The sequence below is a fragment of the Salmo trutta genome, chromosome 22, assembly GCF_901001165.1.
Source record: "Salmo trutta chromosome 22, fSalTru1.1, whole genome shotgun sequence".
In the NCBI taxonomy this organism is placed as follows: Eukaryota; Metazoa; Chordata; class Actinopteri; order Salmoniformes; family Salmonidae; genus Salmo; species Salmo trutta.
Window position 1 is genome coordinate 28,879,002 of NC_042978.1, and position 23,436 is coordinate 28,902,437.

Genomic DNA, 23,436 nt, shown 5'->3' on the forward strand with positions numbered 1-23,436 from the left:
CATTTCCCTTACTCAGACAAAAAAAAACTGCGGGAGGTGGGGCAACTTCTTGTCACACACAGTGTTTACGTTCAGAACGGCTGTCAGTCAAAACCAATACTGAGCTGTAAAGCTGAGGACCTTGAGCTGACATCATATATGGCATGTTTTTGTACACCCACTGCATTTCAATTTAGGCATTTATCAGCATCCAAATCTGCTATTTTAACCCTTATACGGGTATGAATGTAAAGAGTTAACCAGGCAAGTCCATTAAGAACAACTTCTTATTTACAATGACGACCTGGCAAGGTATAGTATATCCCTTCCAGAAGGGAATGAGTATACTCTCCATAGTGAATAACAGCCATAAACTCAGCTGGGTACTTCTAGGAACCCAACTTCTCCTTCTAGGAAACTATTTGCCTTTGATTGGCTGCGACCGGGAGACCCATGGGGCGGTGCACAATTGTCCCAGCGTCGTCTGGGTTAAGAGAGGGTTTGGCCGGCAGGGATGTCCTTGTCCCATCGCACACTAGCGTCTCCTGTGGCGGGCCGGGTCAAGTGCACGCTGACACGGTCACCAGGTGTACAGTGTTTCCTCCGACACATTGGTGTGGCTGGCTTCCGGGTTAAGTGGGCAGTGTGTCAAGAAGCAGTGCGGCTTAGTTGGGTTGTGTTTCGGAAGATGCACGCCTCTCCCGAGTTCGTACGCGAGTTGCAGCGATGACACAATTGGACACCACGAAAAAGGGGTAAAACATTTTTTTTTCATAAATATATATATTTTTAAAAAAAGCAAAACAAATTTTAAAAAACAACCACTCAAAACGGAGCAGGGTTGAGCGACATGCTAATCCTGGGATGAAGGTGGGAGATCCCGTGCTGGTGGGACATTCCTGCTGTCACTCAGCTACCCCAGCCAGTTAAAACAGGTCCAGAGCCACTGAGTCCACCCACACACAGGTCAATCACACACACCTAAAGGTCCACCAAATGTTGCTTGAGATCACCATGACGACTAAATCCAGGCAAAGTAAAGCACAGATTGAGAACATTTAAAAAACGTTTTATTTTATAGATTGTTAGTCACAGATGATTTGACAGACAGCTACCAGTTAGATGAGCAGGTAGGGTAGGATATCAATCTCTCTCAAGTGTAGGAGGAGATTGGTAGACTAACTCACCCGCCTATACTGGAAGTCATCTTGAAGCCTGTTCAGGGTCGCAGTTATGGAGAGGGGCCTTTTAATCGTGAGGTAGACATTTGTGAATGAACCTGTCAGAAAAAGCGAGATTAACAGGGAAATTACAGTACATGGCCTGAAACTAAAAATAATGTACAGTACCAGTCAAAAGTTTGGACACACCTACTCATTCAAGGGTTTTCCTTTATTTTTACTATTTTCTACACTATAGAATAATAGTGAAGACATCAAAACTATGAAATAACATATATGGGATCATGAAGAAACCAATTAAAAGTTATTTGGTGGAATTTCTTTCCTTCTTAATGCATTTGAGCCAATCAGTTGTGTTGTGACTCCTTCAAGACTGTTGGAAAAGCATTCCTCAAGAAACAAAATGTTGGACTCATCAGACCTGGATCTTCCTTTCCTGTGGCGGTCCTCATGACAGCCAGTTTCATCATAGCGCTTGATGGTTTTTGCAAATGCACTTGAAGAAACTTTCAAAGTCGTTGAAATGTTTCGTATTGACTGACCTTCTTGTCTTAAAGTAATGATGGACTGTCATTTCTCTTTGCTTATTTGAGCTGTTCGTGCCATTATATGGTATTTTACCAAATAGAGCTCTCTCTGTATACCACCCCTACCTTGTCACAACACAACTGATTGGCTCAAACTCATTAAGAAGGATAGAAAATCAACACATTAACTTTTAACAAGGCACAAATGTTAATTGAAATGCATTCCAGGTGACTACCTCATGAATCTGGTTGAGAGAATGCCAAGAGTGTGCAAAGCTGTCATCAAGGCAAGGGGTGGCTACTTTGAAGAATCTCATATATAAAAAATATTTTGGTTTGTTTAACACATTTTTGGTTTCTACATGATTCCATATTTGTTATTTCATAGTTTTTATGTCTCAAACTTTTGACTTGTACTGTGTGTGTGTGTGTGTGTGTGTGTGTGTGTGTGTGTGCGTGCGTGCGTGCGTGCGTATGTATGTATGTATGTATGTATGTATGCATGCATATATATAGTTGAAGTCGGAAGTTTACATACACTTAAGTTGGAGACATTAAAAATCGTTTTTCAACCACTCCACAAATTTCTTGTTAACAAACTATAATTTTGGAAAGTCGGTTAAGACATCTACTGTGTCCATGACAAGTAATTTTTCCAACAATTGTTTACAGACAGATTATTTCACTGCGTTGACTGTGCCTTTAAACAGCTTGGAAAATTCCAGAAAATGATATCACGGCTTTAGAAGCTTCTGATAGCTTCTGATAGGCTAATAGACATCATCTGCGTACCTGTGGATGTATTTCAAGGCCTACCTTCAAACTCAGTGCCTCTTTGCGTGACATCATGGGAAAATCAAAAGAAATCAGCCAAGACCTCAGAAAAAATGTATAGACCTCCACAAGTCTGGTTCATCCTTGGGAGCAATTTCCAAACGCCTGAAGGTACCACGTTCATCTGTACAAACAATAGTACGCAAGTATAAACACCATGGGACCACGCAGCTGTCATACCCCTCAGGATGGAGACGCATTCTGTCGCCAAGAGATGAACGTACTTTGGTGCGAAAAGTGCAAATCAATCCCAGAACAACAACAAAGGACCTTGTGAAGATGCTGGACGAAACAGGTACAAAAGTATCTATATCCACAGTAAAATGAGTCCTATATCAACATAACCTGAAAGGCCGCTCAGCAAGGAAGAAGCCACTGCTCCAAAACCACCATAAAAAAGACAGACTACAGTTTAAAACTGCACATGGGGACAAATATCATACTTTTTGGAGAAATGCCCTCTGGTCTGATGAAACAAAAAAAGAACTGTTTGGCCATAATGACCATCATTATGTTTGGAGGAAAAAGGGTGAGGCTTGCAAGCCGAAGTACACCATCCCAACAGTGAAGCATGGGGTGGCAGCATCATGTTGTGGGGGTGCTTTGCTGCAGGAGGGACTGGTGCACTTCACAAAATAGATGGCATCATGAGGGAGGAAAATTATGTGGATATATTGAAGCAACATCACAAGACATCAGTCAGGAAGTTAAAGCTTGGTCGCAAATGGGTCTTTCAAATAGACAATGACCCCAAGCATACTTCCAAAGTTGTGCCAAAATGGCTTAAGGACAACAAAGTCAAGGTATTGGAGTGGCCATCACAAAGCCCTGACCTCAATCCTATAGAACATTTGTGGGCAGAACTGAAAAAGCGTGTGCGAGCAATGAGGCCTACAAACCTGACTCAGTTACACCAGCTCTGTCAGGAGGAATGGGCCAAAATTCACCCAACTTATTGTGGGAAGCTTGTGGAAGGCTACCCTAAAACGTTTGACCCGAGATAAACAATTTAAAGGCAATGCTACCAAATACTAATTGAGTGTATGTAAACTTCTGATCCACTGGGAATGTGATGAAAGAAATAAAAGCTGAAGTAAATCATTCTCTCTACTATGATTCTGATATTTCACATTCTTAAAATAAAGTGGTGATCCTAACTGACCTAAGACAGGGAATTTTTACTAGGATTAAATGTCAGGAATTGTGAAAAACTGAGTTTAAATGTATTTGGCTGAGGTGTATGTAAACTTCCGACTTCAACTGTGTGTGTGTGTGTGTGTGAGAGATTATATATATATATATATATATCTCACACAGAATACCACACAGCCTCTATTCCTGAAGGGCAGCAGCACCCGGCCCAACCTTACCTCCTGTCTAGCAGACTCTGTGGGAGGATGAGGAGTGTGGTGTAGGATGAAGGTCCACCCTATGTGGAGGCACTGTGGGGATGGCAGAGGTCTGTGTGCCCCCTAGGGGAGGGGGGAAGTTACAAGAGTCACTGGGAGGATCCTTTGTCAAAGGCCAGTGGTTGTCAACGGCTCCTTGCTGAGCTGAGCATTCCACCGTGCTCGGCTGTGGACGTACCACATGACAGCTACATCGGATGCTCTAACTGGTTACAAAACAAAAGACATGAGTTAACCTGTAAAGTGTTCTATTTACTCAATCCCAATTCAACCATAGCCTCTGTACTGTAGGTTCTTGTCTATCTGAAATGAATTTATTCGATAAATGTTAAATGGCAAAAATTCCACTTAGCATATCAGGGGGCTAAGCAGAGCTATACGTTTAGTACAGAGCAGAGGTGAGCACTTACCGATCACATGGTTCGTCTGGAGCCGCTATGGCACTGGAATGGAAAAGAGACGTTTTCCTTCAGGGATCTAAAATAAGAAAACACGACATATACCCTGAAAACACACACATCCTTAAACCCTGCAACAGACACACAAATAACCTTACATATAGACGTACACATGACCTTATATCCTTAGTGATGACGCATGATTATGGAAAAGCTGATTCAACCGATCGCTGCGGCTGTACATAGCCCATCTGTAAATAGCCCACCCAATCTACCTACCTCATCCCCATATTGTTTTTATTACTTTTCTGCTCTTCTGCACACCAGTATTTCTACATCATCATCTGCTCACCTATAACTCCAGTGTTAATTTGCTAAACTCTAATTACTTCGCCACTATGGCCTATTTATTGCCTTACCTCCTCACGCCATTTGCACACACTGTATATAGACTTTCTTTTTTTCTATTGTGTTACTGACTGTACGCTTGTTTATTCCATGTGTAACTCTGTGTTGTTGTTTGTGTCGCAGTGCTTTGCTTTATCTTGGCCAGGTCGCAGTTGTAAATGAGAACTTGTTCTCAACTGGCCTACCTGGTTAAATAAAGGTGAAATAAATAAAAAGAGCCAGAAAGGTCATGACAGCCACAGCCTCAAATACGCAACCAAAAACACAAACTGGCATGATAAAATCCTGGTTTAGACACAGGCCCTAGTCTCTAAACTGGTTAGGGATCCTAATCATGCCTATTTGTGCCAATGCAAGGACGTCAACAGTGGAGCTCGACTGACCAATATAAATCTGTAATAGTGAGCTGAACATATTTTTGGGAAAGAAAGAGAGCGACCGAGAGAAACAAAGACACAGAGACAGACATTGGGGTGTGGTGGCTGTGGCAGAGTGTCTAGGTGAATGAGGGGAGCGCTGGGAAATCTATAGAGCATCTACAGATGGACTACCCCAATAAAGTGTGACCCCAAGTGCCTGAAAGGAAGGGGGAGGGGCCATTGTCACAGCTATGCCCATTTTTCTGCTCTCTGGATGTGACTTAAATGCAAGTAAAACTAAATGCATGCTATTCAATCAATCACTGCCTGCACCTGCCCGCCCGTCCAGCATCACTACTCTGGACGGCTCTGACTTAGAATACGTGGACAACTACAAATACCTAGGTGTCTAGTTAGACTGTAAACTCTCTTTCCAGACTCACATTAAGCATCTCCAATCCAAAATTAAATCTAGAAAAAGCCACCTTCACTCACGCTGCCAAACATACCCTCGTAAAACTGACCATCCTACCGATCCTCGACTTCGGCGATGTCATCTATAAAATAGCCTCCAACACTCTACTCAACAAATTGGATGCAGTCTATCACAGTACCATCCGTTTTGTCACCAAAGCCCCATACACTACCCACCACTGCGACCTGTACGCTCTAGTTGGTTGGCCCTCACTTCATACTCGTCGCCAACCCCACTGGCTACAGGTTACCTACAAGTCTCTGCTAGGTAAAGCCCCGCCTTATCTCAGCTCACTGGTCACCATAGCAGCACCCACTCGTAGCACGCGCTCCAGCAGGTATATCTCACTGGTCACCCCCAAAGTCAATTCCTCCTTTGGTCGCCTTTCCTTCCAGTTCTCTGCTGCCAATGACTGGAACAAACTACAACAACAAAAAAAACACAAAAAATAAATAAATAAATAAATAAAAAAATCACTGAAGCTGGAGACTCATATCTCCCTCACTAGCTTTAAGCACCAGCTGTCAGAGCAGCTCACAGATCACTGCACATAGCCCATCTGTAAACAGCCCATCTACCTCATCCCCATACTGTATTTATTTATTTATTTCTTGCTCCTTTGCACCCCAGTATCTCTACTTGCACATTCATCTTCTGCACATCTACCATTCCAGTGTTTAATTGCTATATTGTAATTACTTCGCCACCATGGCCTATTTATTGCTTTAACTCCCTTATCTTACCTCATTTACACTCACTGTATATAGACTTTTTGTTTTCTTTTTTTCTACTGTATTATTGACTGTATGTTTTGTTTATTCCATGTGTAACTCTGTTGTTGTATGTGTCGAATTGTTATGCTTTATCTTGGCCAGGTCGCAGTTGCAAATGAGAACTTGTTCTCACCTAGCCTACCTGGTTAAATAAAGGTGAAATAAATAAAAAAACAGATACATTTGACCTGCACAAGCAGCAGGACACACAGGCTCTCACACCACAAACACATCACACAGAGAACGACGACTCTGCCCATAACATAAAATGTGAGGGTCTCTGTCGATAACATAAGGTTACAGGTTTAATAAATTCTCAACATGACCATGTATGTAACAGCAGCAGCAGAGTTTCTATCCACCTTATGTAACCTGGCAACAACGGCGCCATCTGATTGGTCCAGAAACCGATGGGTTGGGCCAGAGCCAGAACACGTGGACAAGCAGCGATTTGAAAATTGGTCATTGGCTTTGATACTCATTGGTTAGAGATGCTCAAAAATCGCTGTTGACACCTCTCGTCACCACAAACGACTTCAATGATGGCCGTCTCACACTCAAGCATGTGGCAAACAACAGAGCAGCGGAAAGAAATGAGTGTGAGTGATCAGGCTATAAATAAAGTGCACAGAATTGAAAGATATGGTAATTTCATGGTGGGGAAAAACATTGAAAAATGTGTTTTCGTAGTATAAGCACTCGGAAGCCGACATTAGCATAATTAGCATTCCCATAGAGTTAACATGGCAGGTTAGCTAGTTAGCTTTGAGGCACAACAGATAAAATATCCTAATGTTATTTACATAAAACATTTTGGCACTGTTTGTCTTTTGTCATTGATATTCTGCGTTAACGACATTGGCCATTGAAGCATTGATTGAAAAAAAATGTGGCTAACATTTAAAATGTTTTCATACATTTTCCTCAACAGATAATAATTAACATATTTCAAATTCTGTGCACATTATTTAATAGTTTTGACAAATGTAATTCATATTTTACAATGGTTTTGCTTGTGTGTCAATGCGCAGGAAGTTGAAAGACAAACGCGTTCAAAATAGCTCGGGTCAAGTGGGCAGGGCTACATAAGGGGAATATGGGTCACAGCAAGTGAGTGGTGTCTCATCTCACCTACAGCTTTTGGAGGGGTAATCAGACCAAAGCAGAGAGCACTGTTTCATTCATACACTGTTCATTTTAAAGCTGACAATCACTAAAACTTTGTCAACACTGAAAAGAGTCAGTGTTGACAGTGGGAAAAGACATGCAGACAAAGCATTATGTGAGAGCAGAAGAATGATAGGAAGTAGGGTTAATAGCAACATTTCTGTTTCCTTTAAAGCAGCAATAGTTGCAGTAGCAGCAGCAACACAAGCGGTAGCTGCAGCAAAAAGCTGTGCTTGTATAACTGCACTCAGTGCTTCACTGACCTGCTGACACAATGACCTACTTTCTTCCTCCTTCCCCTTTAAACTTCATCACAGCTCCACAGGCAGCCAATAACAGAGCACTTTCAGTCACCGTAAAACCCTGAGCAGCCAACCAGTGAGCAGAGTATGTCACCATGAGCCCTGAACAACCAATCAAGTCCCTAACCGGCATTTTACAACATTTGGAAGCCAATCACACAGTAACCAAATGCATCCTGGCTTCCCCGGGGCAGTAGTGAGACAAAGGAACTACGAAGAGAAGAGATGGAGGGAAATGGAAAATTAATTGTTGGAAGGGAAAGAGAAATGTTTAAAGCAGCCACTCAAATCACTGACGCCGCAAATGTTCTGTTTCTCCCTCATATACACCCGAACAGATAAATACACCTCCCACACAGAAGCCCCTTCATCATTTCTCAGTAGCCTCAAATACATAGCTTCTCGCACTCACAAAATCTCACCATTTCTACACACACAAATTGTGCTGATGTGCTGTGCGTGAAGTGGATCCTCGGTGCCGCTTGTCGTCACGCACTCATAGCGACGGTGCCCATCGGCAAAGCCATAGCAACCGCCCGCGCCTTGCAGGGTAAAAATAGCCTAGCTGAATTCCTCTACAGTTGAGACTCCATCACGGAGTGAGCCTCCCCTATTCTAAAATAGAGCAGAGAGAATCCCTTTATATCTGGCTGAGGCTGCCCTATGATGGTCTAACTACCGCAGAGAGGACCTACCTCCATCACTGGATGCTGCTTGCTAGCAGTCTAAACCATCCATTACCGTTTGAGTGTTCCGTAATGCTATAGAGAAGAGACTGTCCCCATACGTGTGCTTTCTATGTTATACAGTAGAAACTCCCTGTTTTTAATATATGAGAGAGAGAGAGAGACTCAATCACCAAGCATGCCCAACCCCTGCCATTATACAGCAGAAACTCTTTCCATCAAGGAAAGCGCTTTCCCCATTTTGGTCTAGAAGCATTGTAAAAATAAAACAGGGTTAAAATGAATATAGCAGGGTAAACAGAGCAGAACAAAGAAGGAATACAGAAAATAAAGGTAAGGAAAACAGAACCAAAAAAAACGTACCTAGATTAAACAAAAAAATCTGATCCGGATCATATGGACCTTGGCATACAGAACGGGTCCTCTCTAAACTGAGCCTAAGCCTGTATGTACCAGTCCTGACACCTGAAACCAATGAGGATTTGTGGTCCATTTATTAATGAGTGGGTAGGAAAGCCCGAGTGTCGACATCTGAAAAGTAGCAGCAGGGAGCTTACAGTAGGGATGGGAAAAATGAGTCCGCCATAGCCATAGAAACGGGTCCATCGGCTCGCATCGCCAACATTTAAAACCTTCAGACAATAAACTGGAGGAGAGGTTCTGCTCTATGGCTGCGTTGACACAGGCAGCCCAATTCTGATACATTTTTTTCACTAATTGGTCTTTTGACCAATCAGATCAGCTCTGATATGATGTGAAATGATCTGATGTGATTGGTCAAAAGACCAATTAGTGGAAAAACAATATCAGAATTGGGCTGCCTGTGTAAACGCAGCTATTGTGGCAGAGAATCCCTCATTAATCTAATGCAGTCAGAAACCACCAACGAGCATCAACACATTCACTGCTGGGAACTGCAACCAAATACACATTTACACACACTTTGCATATACACCTTCTCTCTCTCCCGCTATCAGATCGGAGGCTGCACCTCTCCCTGTTAATCACGTTCAGACAATAAGAGAGGGTGTGCCTGCTACAGTGCACACTGTGGTTAATGGCTTCTAATTAGTAGGCTGACATTTCCAAGAAAACAGAGAATACAGTGGATTTCTTGGTAAGTGGAGTTACTGACAAACAGCAGCAGGCTTGATTCTTCTGATGGTCATTGACCCATACTGTAGCTGGGCTTAGGCTAAAGCCTAGGTCTGGAGCTATTCCTCTATCCATGCTGCTACCCAGTGCCCTGCCCACCCCAGCCAGTCTCTCCACCACTGGGCAGCTGAAGCCCCCCAAAGTTGGGCAGCTGAAGCCCCCCAGAGCTGGGCAGCCAGCTGTGTTCCACCCAAGAACATACATCCGCAGCACCGGGCAGCACAAAAGGAGTCTTTGCTTGCATGTGTCCCACAGCCCACAGACAGGAATGTCTGAGAGTAGAGCAGCAGTTTCGACCAGCAGCGGGAGAAGGGAGAGGCTGGCAGGGTTCCCACCACTGTCCCACAGGGGCCTGAACCATACCAAGGGCCCCGCACTGCAGCCAACTGGGTCAGTGGGGTTAAAAAAAAGAGAGAAAGAGGGGGAATGAGCACTGCCAGGCCAGCACATGAAAGGAGGAAATGAAAAGATGCCATGCCAACTGGTCAACACCTACCCCCATATGCATCATGAGTGTTGGCCTTCATGAGCGTTTTTCTCTGCATGTGAAAAAGTCCTGCAGACACGCCTGGTCCAAAGGTAGTCTTTATTGGCTGGGGTCAAACAGACTAACAAAAGCATTTCCAATTTCATAGTTACCTGCTACACTAGCATGACTCATCAGACAACAGAGTCAACAAACACCTCACCTACTGCACACACCTATGGCAACAATACCTCCATGACACTGATTCTCAACATGGGGGCCCCACATGAGTGCATCCTCAGTCCCCTCCTGTACTCCCTGTGTACCTGGGCACGCCCCCATCCTCAAATCTAATTTTATTGGTCACATACACATATTTACCAGATGTTATTGGGGGTGTAGCAAAATGCTTATGTTCCTAGCTCCAACAGTGCAGTAGTATCTAACAATTGACTCATCTAAAAGTAAAAGAATAGAATAAAGAAATATATAAATATTAGGACAAGCAATGACAGAGTGGCATTGACTAAAGCACAGTAGAATAGAATACCGTATACACATGAGATGAGTAAAGCAGTATGTAAACATTATTAAAGTGACTAGTGTTCTATTATTAAAGTGACCACTGATTCCATGTCTATGTTTATAGGGCAGCAGCCTCTAAGGTGCAGGGTTGAGTAGCTGGGTTGAGACAGAAGCTGTTTTTCAGTCTCTCGGCCCCAGCTTTGATGCACCTGTACCGACTTCGCCTTCTGGACGATAGCCGGGTGAACAGGCAGTGGCTCGGGTGGTTGATGTTCTTGATGATCTTTTTGGCCTTCCTGTGACATCGGGTGCTGTAGGTGTCCTGGAGGGCAGGCAGTGTGCCCCCGGTGATGCATTAGGCAGACCGTACCACCCATTGGTGAGCCCTGCGGTTGCAGGCTGTGCAGTTGCCATACCAGGCGGTGATACAGCTTGACAGGATGCTCTCAATTGTGCATCTGTAAAAGTTTCAGAGGGTCTTAGGGGCCAAGACAAATTTCTTCAGCCTCCTGAGGTTGAAGAGGTGAGTACAGGAAGGGGCTGAGCACACACGCTTGTGGGGCCCCTGTGTTGAGGATCACAAAGTGGAGGTGTCGTTTCCTACCTTCACCATCTGGGGGCGGCCCGTCAGGAAGTCCAGGACCCAGTTGCACAGGGCGGGGTTCAGACCCAGGGCCCTGAGCTTAATGATGAGCTTGAAGGGTACTATGGTGTTAAATGAACAGCGTTCCTACATAGGTATTCCTCTTGTCCAGATGGGATTAGGGCAGTGTGCATTGCGATGGCGATTAAATCGTCTGTGGATCTATTGAGTCGGTAAGGGAAATTAAGTGTGTCTAGGGTGTCAGGTAAGGTGGAGGTAATATGATCTGTCATGACGTTGGTCTGTTGGGGGAGGTTTATGACCCCCATAAATACCTTTCCCCTTTTCTCTCTCTCTACTTTATAGAGTTGACTCTTGTAAAGCCTTTGTAACAAAAAGAGTCTGGTAACATCAAAAGGTGGGAAACGGAACCATATTTCAGTAATCCAACCAGTTGAAAATATGCGTTGGTACTTAATGAATATGATCTCAGATCAGTTGTTGTCTGAGACATTACTACCAATGACAGGATGACATAAACTGTATCTTGGAAAGTCGACACATTCTAGTTATCAGATTCACATGGAATTGTTATGGATTTTAAAATGTTTAAATATGAAACTATTTGTGAAAAGATGAAATGTAATTTTAGCTTCTTAAATGAGAGAACGGTTTGTCATAGAGAAACTCTGCTCACTCAGAGGCCCCGCCCAAGTGAACAGACATTGGTTGTAAACTATGAAACACGCCCTTCTTTCACCACTCTATAAACCCGTTGACAAAAATTAAACTTTCTGTTCCAAGGACGTGAGGACTTGCGGTCCCCACGTTGAAAGGACAAAGATCACCTACAGAACTAAGCCAACCTCCGCGTGAGCTCTGGTTGAACGACAAGAACCTAATGAAATTAGCATCGAATTTCAACATGAAGATGACGATCAACACGACGAAAGGATGAATTTCGACTATACCAGCCAGAATATAGCACGAGCTTAAAAGTATGGCAACTTGGTATGAACTTTGAACTCCGATTCACTCCAGAAGTGATACCTCCTAGCTGTTGAATTAGGAGCAGCCGCTGTAAACGTGGGCAATGAAAGGACGGACGACGTATCCAGTCTAACACACACACACACACACAACGATACTACAACGTAACCAGTTTACCACCAGAGACATTCTTCAGAGGACAAGAGATCCATGCTGGACAACCCGCTTTCTATCTACGACCAATCTACCGAAGCGCAGCTCAGAGTAAATATTTATTGCACTTTCCTTTTTCAAATGGCCGGTTATTTAGAATGCATAAGATACTATATTTACGATAGCATAGCTGCCTACGGCCCGATAGAGATAAAATATTTTTGTTCCTCAGTCTTCCCGCTCTTTCATTCAAAACCCAACCCCCTTTCTTTGTGTAACCAGCCGTCATATCTGTTCCGTCCGCAAGGGACATTTTCCTTTATGGCATAGTTTGTAATCAATGTTTGATCCATTCGGTGTAGATGTAATTCTGTGTGATTATTTATGTATTTAGTAAATAAATAATTAACCCCAAATGTTGTATTGCTGATTCAACTTGTTAGCCAGGGTTCGTGAAGATAACCAAGAATTTACAACTTTCAGATGAGACTGAATAAGGTCAGGATTAAATATTGACTGCTACTGATGTAAAAGATTACTAGGTCTTTAAGAGTTTATTCGGAAGATAACAGCTCTATAAACATTCTTTCATGGTGCCACGACTTTCTAGTTAATTACATTTACCCGATTAGCTTAGTCAGGTAATATTAATTACAGAGAAATTATTTTATAGAATAGCATGTCATATCACTTAATCCGGCATAGCCAAAGACACGACAGATCCTTAACTAGCCTCTCAAAGTACTTCATAATGACAGAAGTGAGTGCTTCGCGGCGATAGACATTTCGTTCAGTTGACTTTGCTTTCTTTGGTACAGGAACAACTGTGGACATATTGATGCAAGTGGGGACAGCAGACTGTGATAGGGAGAGATTGAATATGTCCGTAAACACTCCAGCCAGCTGGTCTGCACATGGTCTGAGGACGCGGCTTGGGATGCTGTCTAGGCCGGGTTAACATGCCTTGCGAGGGTTAACACGCTTTAATGTCTTACTCACGTCGGCCACGGAGAATGAGAGCCCACAGTACTTGGGAGCAGGGCCGCGTCGGTGGCACTGTGTGATCCTCAAAACGGGCGAAGGCATTTAGCTTGTCTAGAAGCAAGACGTCGATGTCCTCAACATGGCTGGTTTTCCCTTTGTAATCTTGTGATGGTCTGTAGACCCTGCCACATATGTCTCATGTCTGAGCTGTTGAATTGCAACTCCACTTTGTCTCTGTACTGACGTTTTGCTTGTTTGATTGCCTTACGGAGGGAATAATTACACGGTTTGTTTTCAACCATATTCTCAGTCACGTTGCCATGGTTAAATGCGGTGGTTTGCACTTTCAGTTTTGCGAGAATGTTGCCATCCATCCACGGTTTGGGTAGGTTTTAATAGACACTGTGGGAACAACATCCCTATACACTTCCTGATGAACTCAGTCACGGTGTCCGGGTAAACATCAATGTTATTCTCTGAAGCTACCCGGAACATATCCCAGTTCGCATGATGAAAACAATCTTGAAGCATGTATTCCTATTGGTCAGGCCAGACTTGAATAGTCCTTAGCACGGGTACTTCCTGTTCAAGTTTCTGCCTATAGGAAGGGAGGAGCAAAATGGAGTCGTGATCTGATTTGCCAAAGGGAGGGCGGGGAAGTGCCTTGTAGGAGTCTTGAAAAGGTGAGTAGCAGTGACCTAATGTTTTTCCTAAGCGAGTACTACAGTCAATGTGTTGATAGAACTTCGGTAGAGTTTTTCTCAAAATGGGATTTGCTAAAAGCCCCAGCACCAGTAAATGCAGCCTCGGGATGCAGTTTCCAGTTTGCATAAAGTCCAGTGTAGTTCCTTGAGGGCCGTCGTGGTATCGGCTTGAGGGGGAATATACACGGCTGTGACTATAACTGAAGAGTATTCTCTTGGAAGGTAATACGGTCAGCATTTTATTGTGAGGTATTCTAGGTCGGGTGAACAAAAGGACTTGAGTTTCTGTAGGTTATCACAATCACACCATGAGTAGTTAATCATGAAACATACACCCCTGCCTTTCTTCCCAGAGAGTTCTTTATTCCTGTCTGCACGATGAACTGAGAACTCAGATGGCTGTATGGACGGGGACAGTATAACCCGAGAGAGCCATGATTCTGTATGTTACAGTCCCTGATGTCTCTCTGGAAGGAGATCCTCGACCTGAGCTTGTCTACTTTATTGTCCAGAGACTGAACATTAGCGAGTAATCTAATCAGAAGCGGGGGATGGTGTGCCCGCCTCCTGAGTCGGACTAGAAGTCCACCCCGAATACCCCTTCTCTGCCGGCAGCGTCTGGGAGCAGCCTCAGGGATAAGTTCAATTGCCCTGGGGGGTACGAACAAAGGATCCAATTCTGGAAAGTCGTATTCCTGGTCATCAACGGGATCAAAAACTAAGTTCCTCAGCGTACACATCTCCGAGGAGCTGAGATGGTTAAACCACACCAACACCATGGTGAACTAGTCACGACAGAGTCTTCAACCTCAGGATGCTGAAGAAATGTAGACTGTCTCCGAGGGCACTTCTTGTTCTACAGGGGCACCATCGAGAGCATACTGTCGGGCTGCATCACAGCCTGGTACGGCAACTCCACAGCCAGGGACCGCAAAGCGCTACAGAGGGTAGTACGCTCAGCCAAACACTGCCTGCCTATGACAATTAAACTTCTAATCTAATCATCATAAAAACACTGGAGTGCACAGCAGCATATAGGCTAGCATCACAGCCAATGGTGATGATGATCAGGGATGTCAATTTATCAAAGCCTCAGTTTTGAGCCTTTAATCCCAATACTTGTTGCTTTTAGTTCTTCCAAAATCCGTTTGCCACATACATCCCAAAAGGTTTAAATTTACCCTACAGATGACCAACTACAGCCCAGCAACAATGTATTCCTGCTGAGATCAACTCCATTAGGCCTAATGTTCATATCATCAAGCTCAGTCATGGGGCTGAATGGAGGGAGGGTGGAAGGAGACATCAGTTCAGTGGTTGTCTGTCTGCTGTAGCCCAGACAGTGAGATCATTGGCTATAGGGGAAATTCCCACAGTTACAGACTGCTGAATGAGGAAGAGTGTGCTCTCTGGAGATGCAAGATACAGACAGACTGCTCTGGCAAAGTCATCAAGGAGCCCTCAGTATGTCCAAGCGTTCTAAGACTAGCCTATATCATATCAATACACCAACAACACAAACAAAAACAACAGTAGACAAATCACACCAACATCAGAAACAGTATGCAATAAATATTTTACCTATTTATCTCAAGATATTCAGGCTATCATATTTTTGTTTGTTTATATTTTAGTTGTTTTAAAAATCAGGCCATGATCCCAAAACACTTACGTAACACCATTTTCACTTATTACCTGGACACATTTTACCAACGACTTTACTTTGGCAAACCCAAAGACCAGCACTGAGAAACCCATCCCCAATAAGCTGCAACAGAGCTAGATCATCAAATCTAAATTACATATACACATAACCTAAATTCGTCACAGCGTTTATGCAGAAATTATTCAGACCGTCACACCAATGGTGCCAGTCTAAATTGAATCCTTGCATACAGACTGTACATTCCTCAAAATCCATGCAGCCTTTTTCCTCATCTCCTTACTTCCTTCACTTTAAGAGATGCCTTGTAAGGCAACTAACCCTCTGCAGCCTGTGGTCTCAGCACATCCGCCTTGTTCAAAACGTCCACATGGAAAATAGCAAAACAAAGGCCAATGACACTCAAATGATCACACTCAAATGATATCAAGATTGCCCTGTGGTTTGGGATAGTCTACATGGTAGGAATATGAAACAGTTGTTACCTAACATTCTTGTGACGTGACCCTCCTGAAGCTTCTCAAATGTCCTTGTGACCAGCCAAAGAAACAAACAATGTATCGTGCCAGAATGCAGTCTTTAGCAGGCAGAGACCCAGAGGGAATTGGATACTAGCCTAATACAATCCACTATTTGGGAAAACAGCCTCAAAACACCCATCACATTCTTTAAGTCCGCAGTTTTGGTTTATATTAATCCAATAAGCTGTTGGACCGAGGATGGCGTTATGGTGTCGATTTGGGTTTCATCGGCGTTGGCTGTGGTGGACTGTGTATGTTTTCAGAGGACAAGGTGGTGCCATGTGAGAGAAGCGCAGTGCTGACGGTTCTGTTCTAGAACAGAAATTTGGCTAAAGGCTTGCTATTCCAGACAATGGTCAAAGACGTGACATATTGTTGTCGGTGACGAAAGCTTTGGTGCTGTGCTATAACAAATGTTGTAATTTCAGGCAGCACCACAATAGCGTACAAATGCCATAGACAGGCTTATGCTAGAAGAAAAGGCCATCTGCGTCCATTTCTGCCTGAACATCATGAGATAGAGTGGTCAGTTCGCATCAAACAGTTGACATTCATCCCAAGAAGAGAGGTGGTGTACTACACTGAGTTAGACCTAGATACATTACTGGGGAAAAAATACCTCTATACCTAAAAAGGGGACAGAAGTGTCAAGTAGGCTTATTGGAACGAGCTGGATTTGCATATTAGCCTCCATTCTACTGGAAGATCATAATGAAAATGAGGGTAAGTTCAGAGTAGCTACACAAGGGATGTGGGCTTACAGCCATACTACCACGTGCCTGTTTCTATTTCTCCTCACTCTGCCACCTTTAAAAAGGACATTCTGTTTGAGTGTTTCCTCATTAATTATTTCCAACAGAGAAGTCATCACACCCCCACATCATGGATCGATTCCCGAACTCCACAGCTTATTATGTACACATTTCATAAAGGTTTGGATCGATTGACTCAAGAGAGTCAAAGGTCTTTTGCAGTGAAGAACTAGTAACACGCTCCAAGATCAAAAGCCCTAAGGACATAGTACTATCAGGCTGTAATGTAACTGTAGTCGGTGGGCATACGATCTGAGCTGCCATGCCCTGCTGCAGTGAATCAGCTGTCAGGTTCAGCTTAGAGATCCCTAGGCTGTTGTGTTGTGCTTCTGTAAAAGCAAAAGACTGGCAATCAACTAGCCAGCTAATTCACCCCACCTTCAAATCAATGGGACTTGCAACAGAGAGCATCCTGACTCATTGCATCACTGCCTGGTACGGCAACTGCTCGGCCTCCGACCGCAAGGCACTACAGACGGTAGTGCGTACGGCTCAGTACATCACTGGGGCTAAGCTGCCTGCCATCCAGGACCAGGTGGTGTCAGAGGAAGGCCCTAAAAATTGTTAAAGACCCCAGCCATCCCAGTCATAGACTGTTCTCTCTACTACCACATGGCAAGTGGTACCGGAGTGCCAAGTCTTGGACCAAAAGGCTTCTCAACAGCTTTTACCCCCAAGCCATAAGACTCCTGAACAGGTAATCAAATGGCTACCCGGACTATTTGCATTGTGTGCCCCCCCCCCACCCCCACCCCCCAACCCAACCCCTCTTTTACGCTGCTGCTACTCCCCGTTTATCATATATGCATAGTCACTTTAACTATACATTCATGTACATACTAGCTCAATTAGCCCGACCAACAAGTGCCCCCGCACATTGGCTAACCGGGCTATCTGCATTGTGTCCCGCCAACCACCACCCGCCAACCCCTCTTTTACGCTACTGCTACTCTCTGTTCATCATATATACATAGTCATTTTAACCATACCTACATGTACATACTACCTCAATCAGCCCAACTAACCGGTGCCTGTATATAGCCTCACTACTGTTATAGCCTCACTACTGTAATTTTTCACTGTCTTTTTACTGTTGTTTTTATTTTTTACTTACCTATTGTTCACCTAATACCTTTTTTTAATTTTTTTATTGCACTGTTGGAAAGAGCCTGTAAGTAAGCATTTCACTGTAAGCATTTCACTATTTTTGGCACACGTGACAAATAAACTTTGATTTGATTTATCTTGGCATCAAATGAACAACATCATACGTCACTCCATCTGAGGGCAGCTAATATTGTATGCCGGAGTCTAGGTGTCAAAATGCACATCGCCTCAAACATATTTCCTTACTGTGCAGTTTCTAAGAATACAAGGTTTAGGCTAAGAAATAAACAGTGTACTATTTGGGGAGTGACTGACACACCTAACTTGGCCACAGTCAAACCAAAAGTCACTGTGCAGTTTCTAGAATTCAGACAACAGGCTACTGTGCAGCAGGTTATGGCTTCCTGCCCAATATTGTGTGAGAGCTGTGACGTGACACCCAATGATGGTTTGAGGGAAGAGAGCTGCCAAGGGCCATAAAGACCATGCTCTGTGCAGTACTCAAGGACAACTTCTCCACGAACTCCTAAACACAAACAACACTAAGGTCACTCAGACAAGTCACACAGACACAACACTAAAGATATCACAAGATGCAGGGCAAACTAGGTATCTCTAGTACTGTCAACAAAACAGATACAGCTCAGAGTGGATAACTATTAAGAATGATAAGAATGTGTATGCTCTGATGAAGGTCTTGCGACTGAAAGCTTAGCCTAATTAAATTAGTGCATTGATCCTGAGTGTGCGGAATCTTTATTTCATTACGGAATAGGAATTACTAACCATGGCCTGCCCTCAACTTGTTCAACCATAGAGCCACTGAACAACTTGTTATTCCATTTGCGTGGTTAAATGGATGTTTCAGCATTAGTTACACGCTGCGTCCGTCAGTGCAGATATTGGATCGGCATAAGTCAGAGGGCAACTTATCAATAACAGATGACGTATCCATCCTGGACTAGACACACATTGGCCATTGTTAGATGATACTGGGCAATTCCATGGTAACAGAGTGCAGATGCAAAGTTTAGTAACAATGACTGCACAACCAGTGCATCACTCTGTTACTAAAATTGTGTATAGAGTTGTATGGTTTGTTTAACTTTGCAATCATTGGTTTTTGTTTAACGTACATTTTAAAGTGAAAAATCACTGTTACCTACCATGGAATTGCTTCTTTTACAGCTGATTAAGAAACATATCGGTATGTTTTCAAGGCAGTCCAACACTACTGAGCATCACAGGAGCCAGTGAACCCAAATTGCATTTGTCAGGCATTCCGTGCATAAATAAACAACATTTGTAGTCTACATCAAGGCAGTAAAATAATAGAATGAAGATGGTCAGATAGTTCTAGTAACCCAATCAGTTGAGTAACCTATAGCCATTCAGACTTTTACCAGTTGAATACATTGTAGCCGAGTCAAAAGCCATATACACTGAACAAAAATATAAACTCAACACATAAAGTGTTGGTTTCATGAGCTGAATTTTTTTTTTAATACCAGAAATGTTTCAAATTTCTCTCAAAATCTCCACCAATTTGAGCATTGCTACTTTGCCAAGATAATCCATTCACCTGACAGGTGTGGCATATCAAGAATCTGATTAAACAGCATGATCATTACACAAGTGCACCTTGTGCTGGGGACAATAAAAGGCAACTCTAAAATGTGCAGTTTTGTCAAACAACACAATGTCACAGATGTCTCAAGTTGAGGGAGCATTCAATTGGCATGCTGACTGCAGGAATGTCCACCAGAGCTTTTGCCAGAGAATTGAGAGTTCATTTCTCTACCATACGCTGAGGAGTATTTCTGTCTGTAATAAAGCCATTTTGTGGGTGAAAACTAATTCTGATTTGCTGGGCCTGGCTCCCCAGTGGGTGGGCCTATGCCCACCAAGGCCCACCCATGGCTGCACCCCTGTCCAGTCATGTGAATTCCATAGATTAGGGCCTGATGAATTTATTTTAATTGACTGATTTCATTATATGATGTGTAACTCAGTAAAATATTTGAAATTGTTGCATTTATATTTGTGTTCAGTATACATGCTCAAAATGTTGCTTACAAGAGCCACTGTATCTGCTTAAGTGGTCTGGATTTTTTTACCCATTGCCTACATTGTGTATTTTTCTCAAATGTTCCAAACTGCAGCTATTAAACTATGAGCCAAAATCCGAGGTTCGAATTGTAACTGTAGCTCATTCTTGATTACAGTGTCCATTATGCCCATTGGCAGCATATCTGATCACTGACAAACCCATTCAAGCTCATGCTAAATGTTCATCTCCGTTATAGCCAACTGATTTCCTCTGCATAATATTGATTGGAATTTCTCACTGGATCAACCCGCTCGCTACGTTTACAGGTTGCGTCCGCGGAACCTGGGTGAAAATGTTCTGGGTAACTTGGATTTGTTTCACACGGGAGAGCCCAAATCCATGAGAAAGCATCCGATTGCACAGTAAAAACGTAACAATCGCATCCACAGCTAATGGCCACTTCGCTGCACAACCGCAGCGTTCAACCCCAAAATGACCATCACTAGTAATTACTGTGAAACAGACGCAACTGTGCTGTCATTCCAAACGCGCACCCGAAACCAACTGCGCGTTTCATCACTCCAAAACAGCGGTCACTGCGAGCAACCAGGTTAAATATAGAAACAAAGTTAACACATTATGCGACAGATATATCAACAATATTACAGAAGATTGTAAACATACGAAACCCGAGGAATATTTAAACAGCAAAAACATCTGCGGCATTCTGCTGCTCACTCTCCGGTATTTGTAGCCTAGATTATGAATGTGGGTCACCAGGCCTTCTGAATCAAGCAAACATAGCAACAACAAAAAAACATCTCCGTTTACTCCTCTTCAATATGACTGCGTCCGCACTATGACAAGCGCGTTTCCAAATTATTGTGGATTTTGTCGGTGAAAATGTAATTCTTACCTTCTCTGTTCATCGGGATTTTCCTGCTCCTTGTTTTTCTGCGCTGGGTTGAACTGGAGTTGGATAAACAGCAGGGCCTACCGCGGTCTCCTGACGCGCATGCGCATTTTTACTGAGCATTCAATTTGGCACGATAAACTCATCAATATCTTACAAATATTGTAAGACGTTTGAGTGAATTATGTTTCGCTTAGATAATAACACAAAGCATATAGCCTAGCACAACAACCATAACCATAATAGTTTTGTTGTTGAATTATTATATTTTTGGAAAGAAGTAGCCTATACATTTTGGAGGCACTTCAAGAAAGTGTTCTGCGTATAGGCATATATACGGAATTATTAACTTTAAAGTCAACATGGATAAATGGCTAATTTAGTATTTTATCGGAATATTAAATACAAAACCAGATGTTTCATATAAATCCTATATATTCAATGATTTATTAGGTTTCATAGTTTATATTAGTGGTCCATTATCTGTAAACTAAAAGGATTACCACCACACAGCCAAACACATTTTTGTTTCTTTCATGCAATATTGTAAAGTACTATTATTTTTGTGTCTTCTTGTCATATTTACTTTAATTTTTTATAGTTGTTGTGTATCTATAACGGGTCTATTGCTGCGTTTATGCACTATCCGAGATATTGGAAGTTCCTAGTACCTACTCGTAAGTTTCACTTGAAAGTCCCTTCAAGTCGGAATAAGTTTACAAGTGGGAAACAAAAGATGATAACAAATCCGTTTTAAACAACTACAGATATTGTCATTGTTAAGAAAGCTAGATAAGTTAACTATAAGCAACGTTAGCTAGCCTATCAACCTTATCAAGATAGCTAAAGTCTTATTATAGGTTGAAGAATTGTTCCCGACCAAAAAGTAGATGAATGAAACGAAGTCGTATTTCCGACATCACAGGTAGGAAATAGGAAGCTCCGACAAGCATATGAACGCGGCACATAGCCTATTATTTGTTGCTACTGAACACTTTTTCTCATAATAGCCTACCCTACAAACATTTTCTTCATGTAGGCCTATGTATACTGAACAAAAATATAAACACAACATGAAAAGTGTTGGTCCCATGTTTCATGAGCTGAAATAAAAGATTACAGAAATGTTCCACATGTAAGTGGTATATTTTCAAAGCTCTGAACAAAAATATAAACACAACATGTAAAGTGTTGGTCCCATGTTTCATGAGCTGAAATAAAAGATTACAGAAATGTTCCACACACACAAAAATCTTATTTCTCTAAAATGTTGGGCACAAATTAGTTTACATCCCTGTTAGTGAGCATTTCTCCTTTTCCAAGATAATCCATCCACCTGACAGGTGTGGCATATCAAGAAGCTGATTAAGCAGCATGATCATTACACAGGTGCACCTTGTGCTGGGGACAATAAAAGGCAACTCTAAAATGTGCAGTTTTGTCACACAACACAATGCCACAGATGTCTCAAGTTTTGATGGAGCATACAATTGGCATGCTGACTGTAGGAATGTCCAATAGAGCTGTTGCCAGAGAATTGAATGTCAATTTCTCTACTATAAACCGCCTCCAACGTAATTTTATATAATTTGACTGTACATCCAACCAGCCTCACAACCGCAGACCACATGTACCCACGCCAGCCCAGGAACTCCACATCCAGCTTCTTCACCTGCTGGATCATCTGAGTAAAATCTTTGAAATTGTTGCATTTTGCATTTATATTTTTGTTCATTATTGAAATGTGCTTTTAGTTGTATATATACTTATCATAAAACAGAATGACAGCAAACACAATCCTTATTTTGCTATTAGATGGTGTTAACAACATGTTGGCTACTATGTTTGTTTCATGTGAATCTTTTTAAGAATGGTCAGGTTTTTGGCTACGCACGCGCTCTCTGAATTCCTGTTATACAAACGTTCCAAATCTTTGGCCTTCATGAGCGCACACAGCGTTGGCAGAGTGCCAATTAGGTCAAACTCACGAGTCAACCAACCTTTACTGTGCGCGCGGGAAAATAGATGCTTGGCAGCTGATGTGTCGTATCACTGGATTGTGCGTTTTCACAACAGGATTTACGTCAAACAGAACGTCCATTTAAAAGTTGGGCACGAGCTTTCAATATTTTTGGTTATTTTATAGCTTAATGGTTCCTACAGTTAAAATTGAAAGCAATTTAAGAAAAGCTCCTGCATTTTAGGACTAAGTGGGAGCTAGCGTCACTATTTCAACTATCCGTTTCTTAGATTTCTGAACAAATAAGAGTGGAACAAGGAGAGGTATACTGTATAATCGAAATGTACCAGGG

General features: G+C 42.7%; 1 protein-coding gene across 2 annotated transcripts in view; it reads right to left on the reverse strand.

The window, feature by feature from the left end:
• The window catches only part of LOC115158534 (circadian locomoter output cycles protein kaput-like), a 43,413-nt gene extending 22,193 nt beyond the window's left edge, over positions 1-21,220 (reverse strand). The window contains exons 1-4 of one of the 2 annotated variants that reach the window (XM_029707608.1): positions 21,128-21,220; positions 4,341-4,407; positions 3,892-3,993; positions 1,167-1,258 (exon numbers count right to left, since the gene is read on the reverse strand). In XM_029707608.1, the coding sequence (XP_029563468.1) occupies positions 1,167-1,186 (20 nt within the window). In that variant the 5' untranslated portion in view covers positions 1,187-1,258; positions 3,892-3,993; positions 4,341-4,407; positions 21,128-21,220. Of the gene's footprint in view, positions 1-1,166; positions 1,259-3,891; positions 4,137-4,340; positions 4,408-21,127 lie in introns of both variants that reach the window. The other variant, XM_029707607.1, reaches the window with a different exon arrangement.
• Between the last annotated feature and the right edge of the window lie 2,216 nt (positions 21,221-23,436).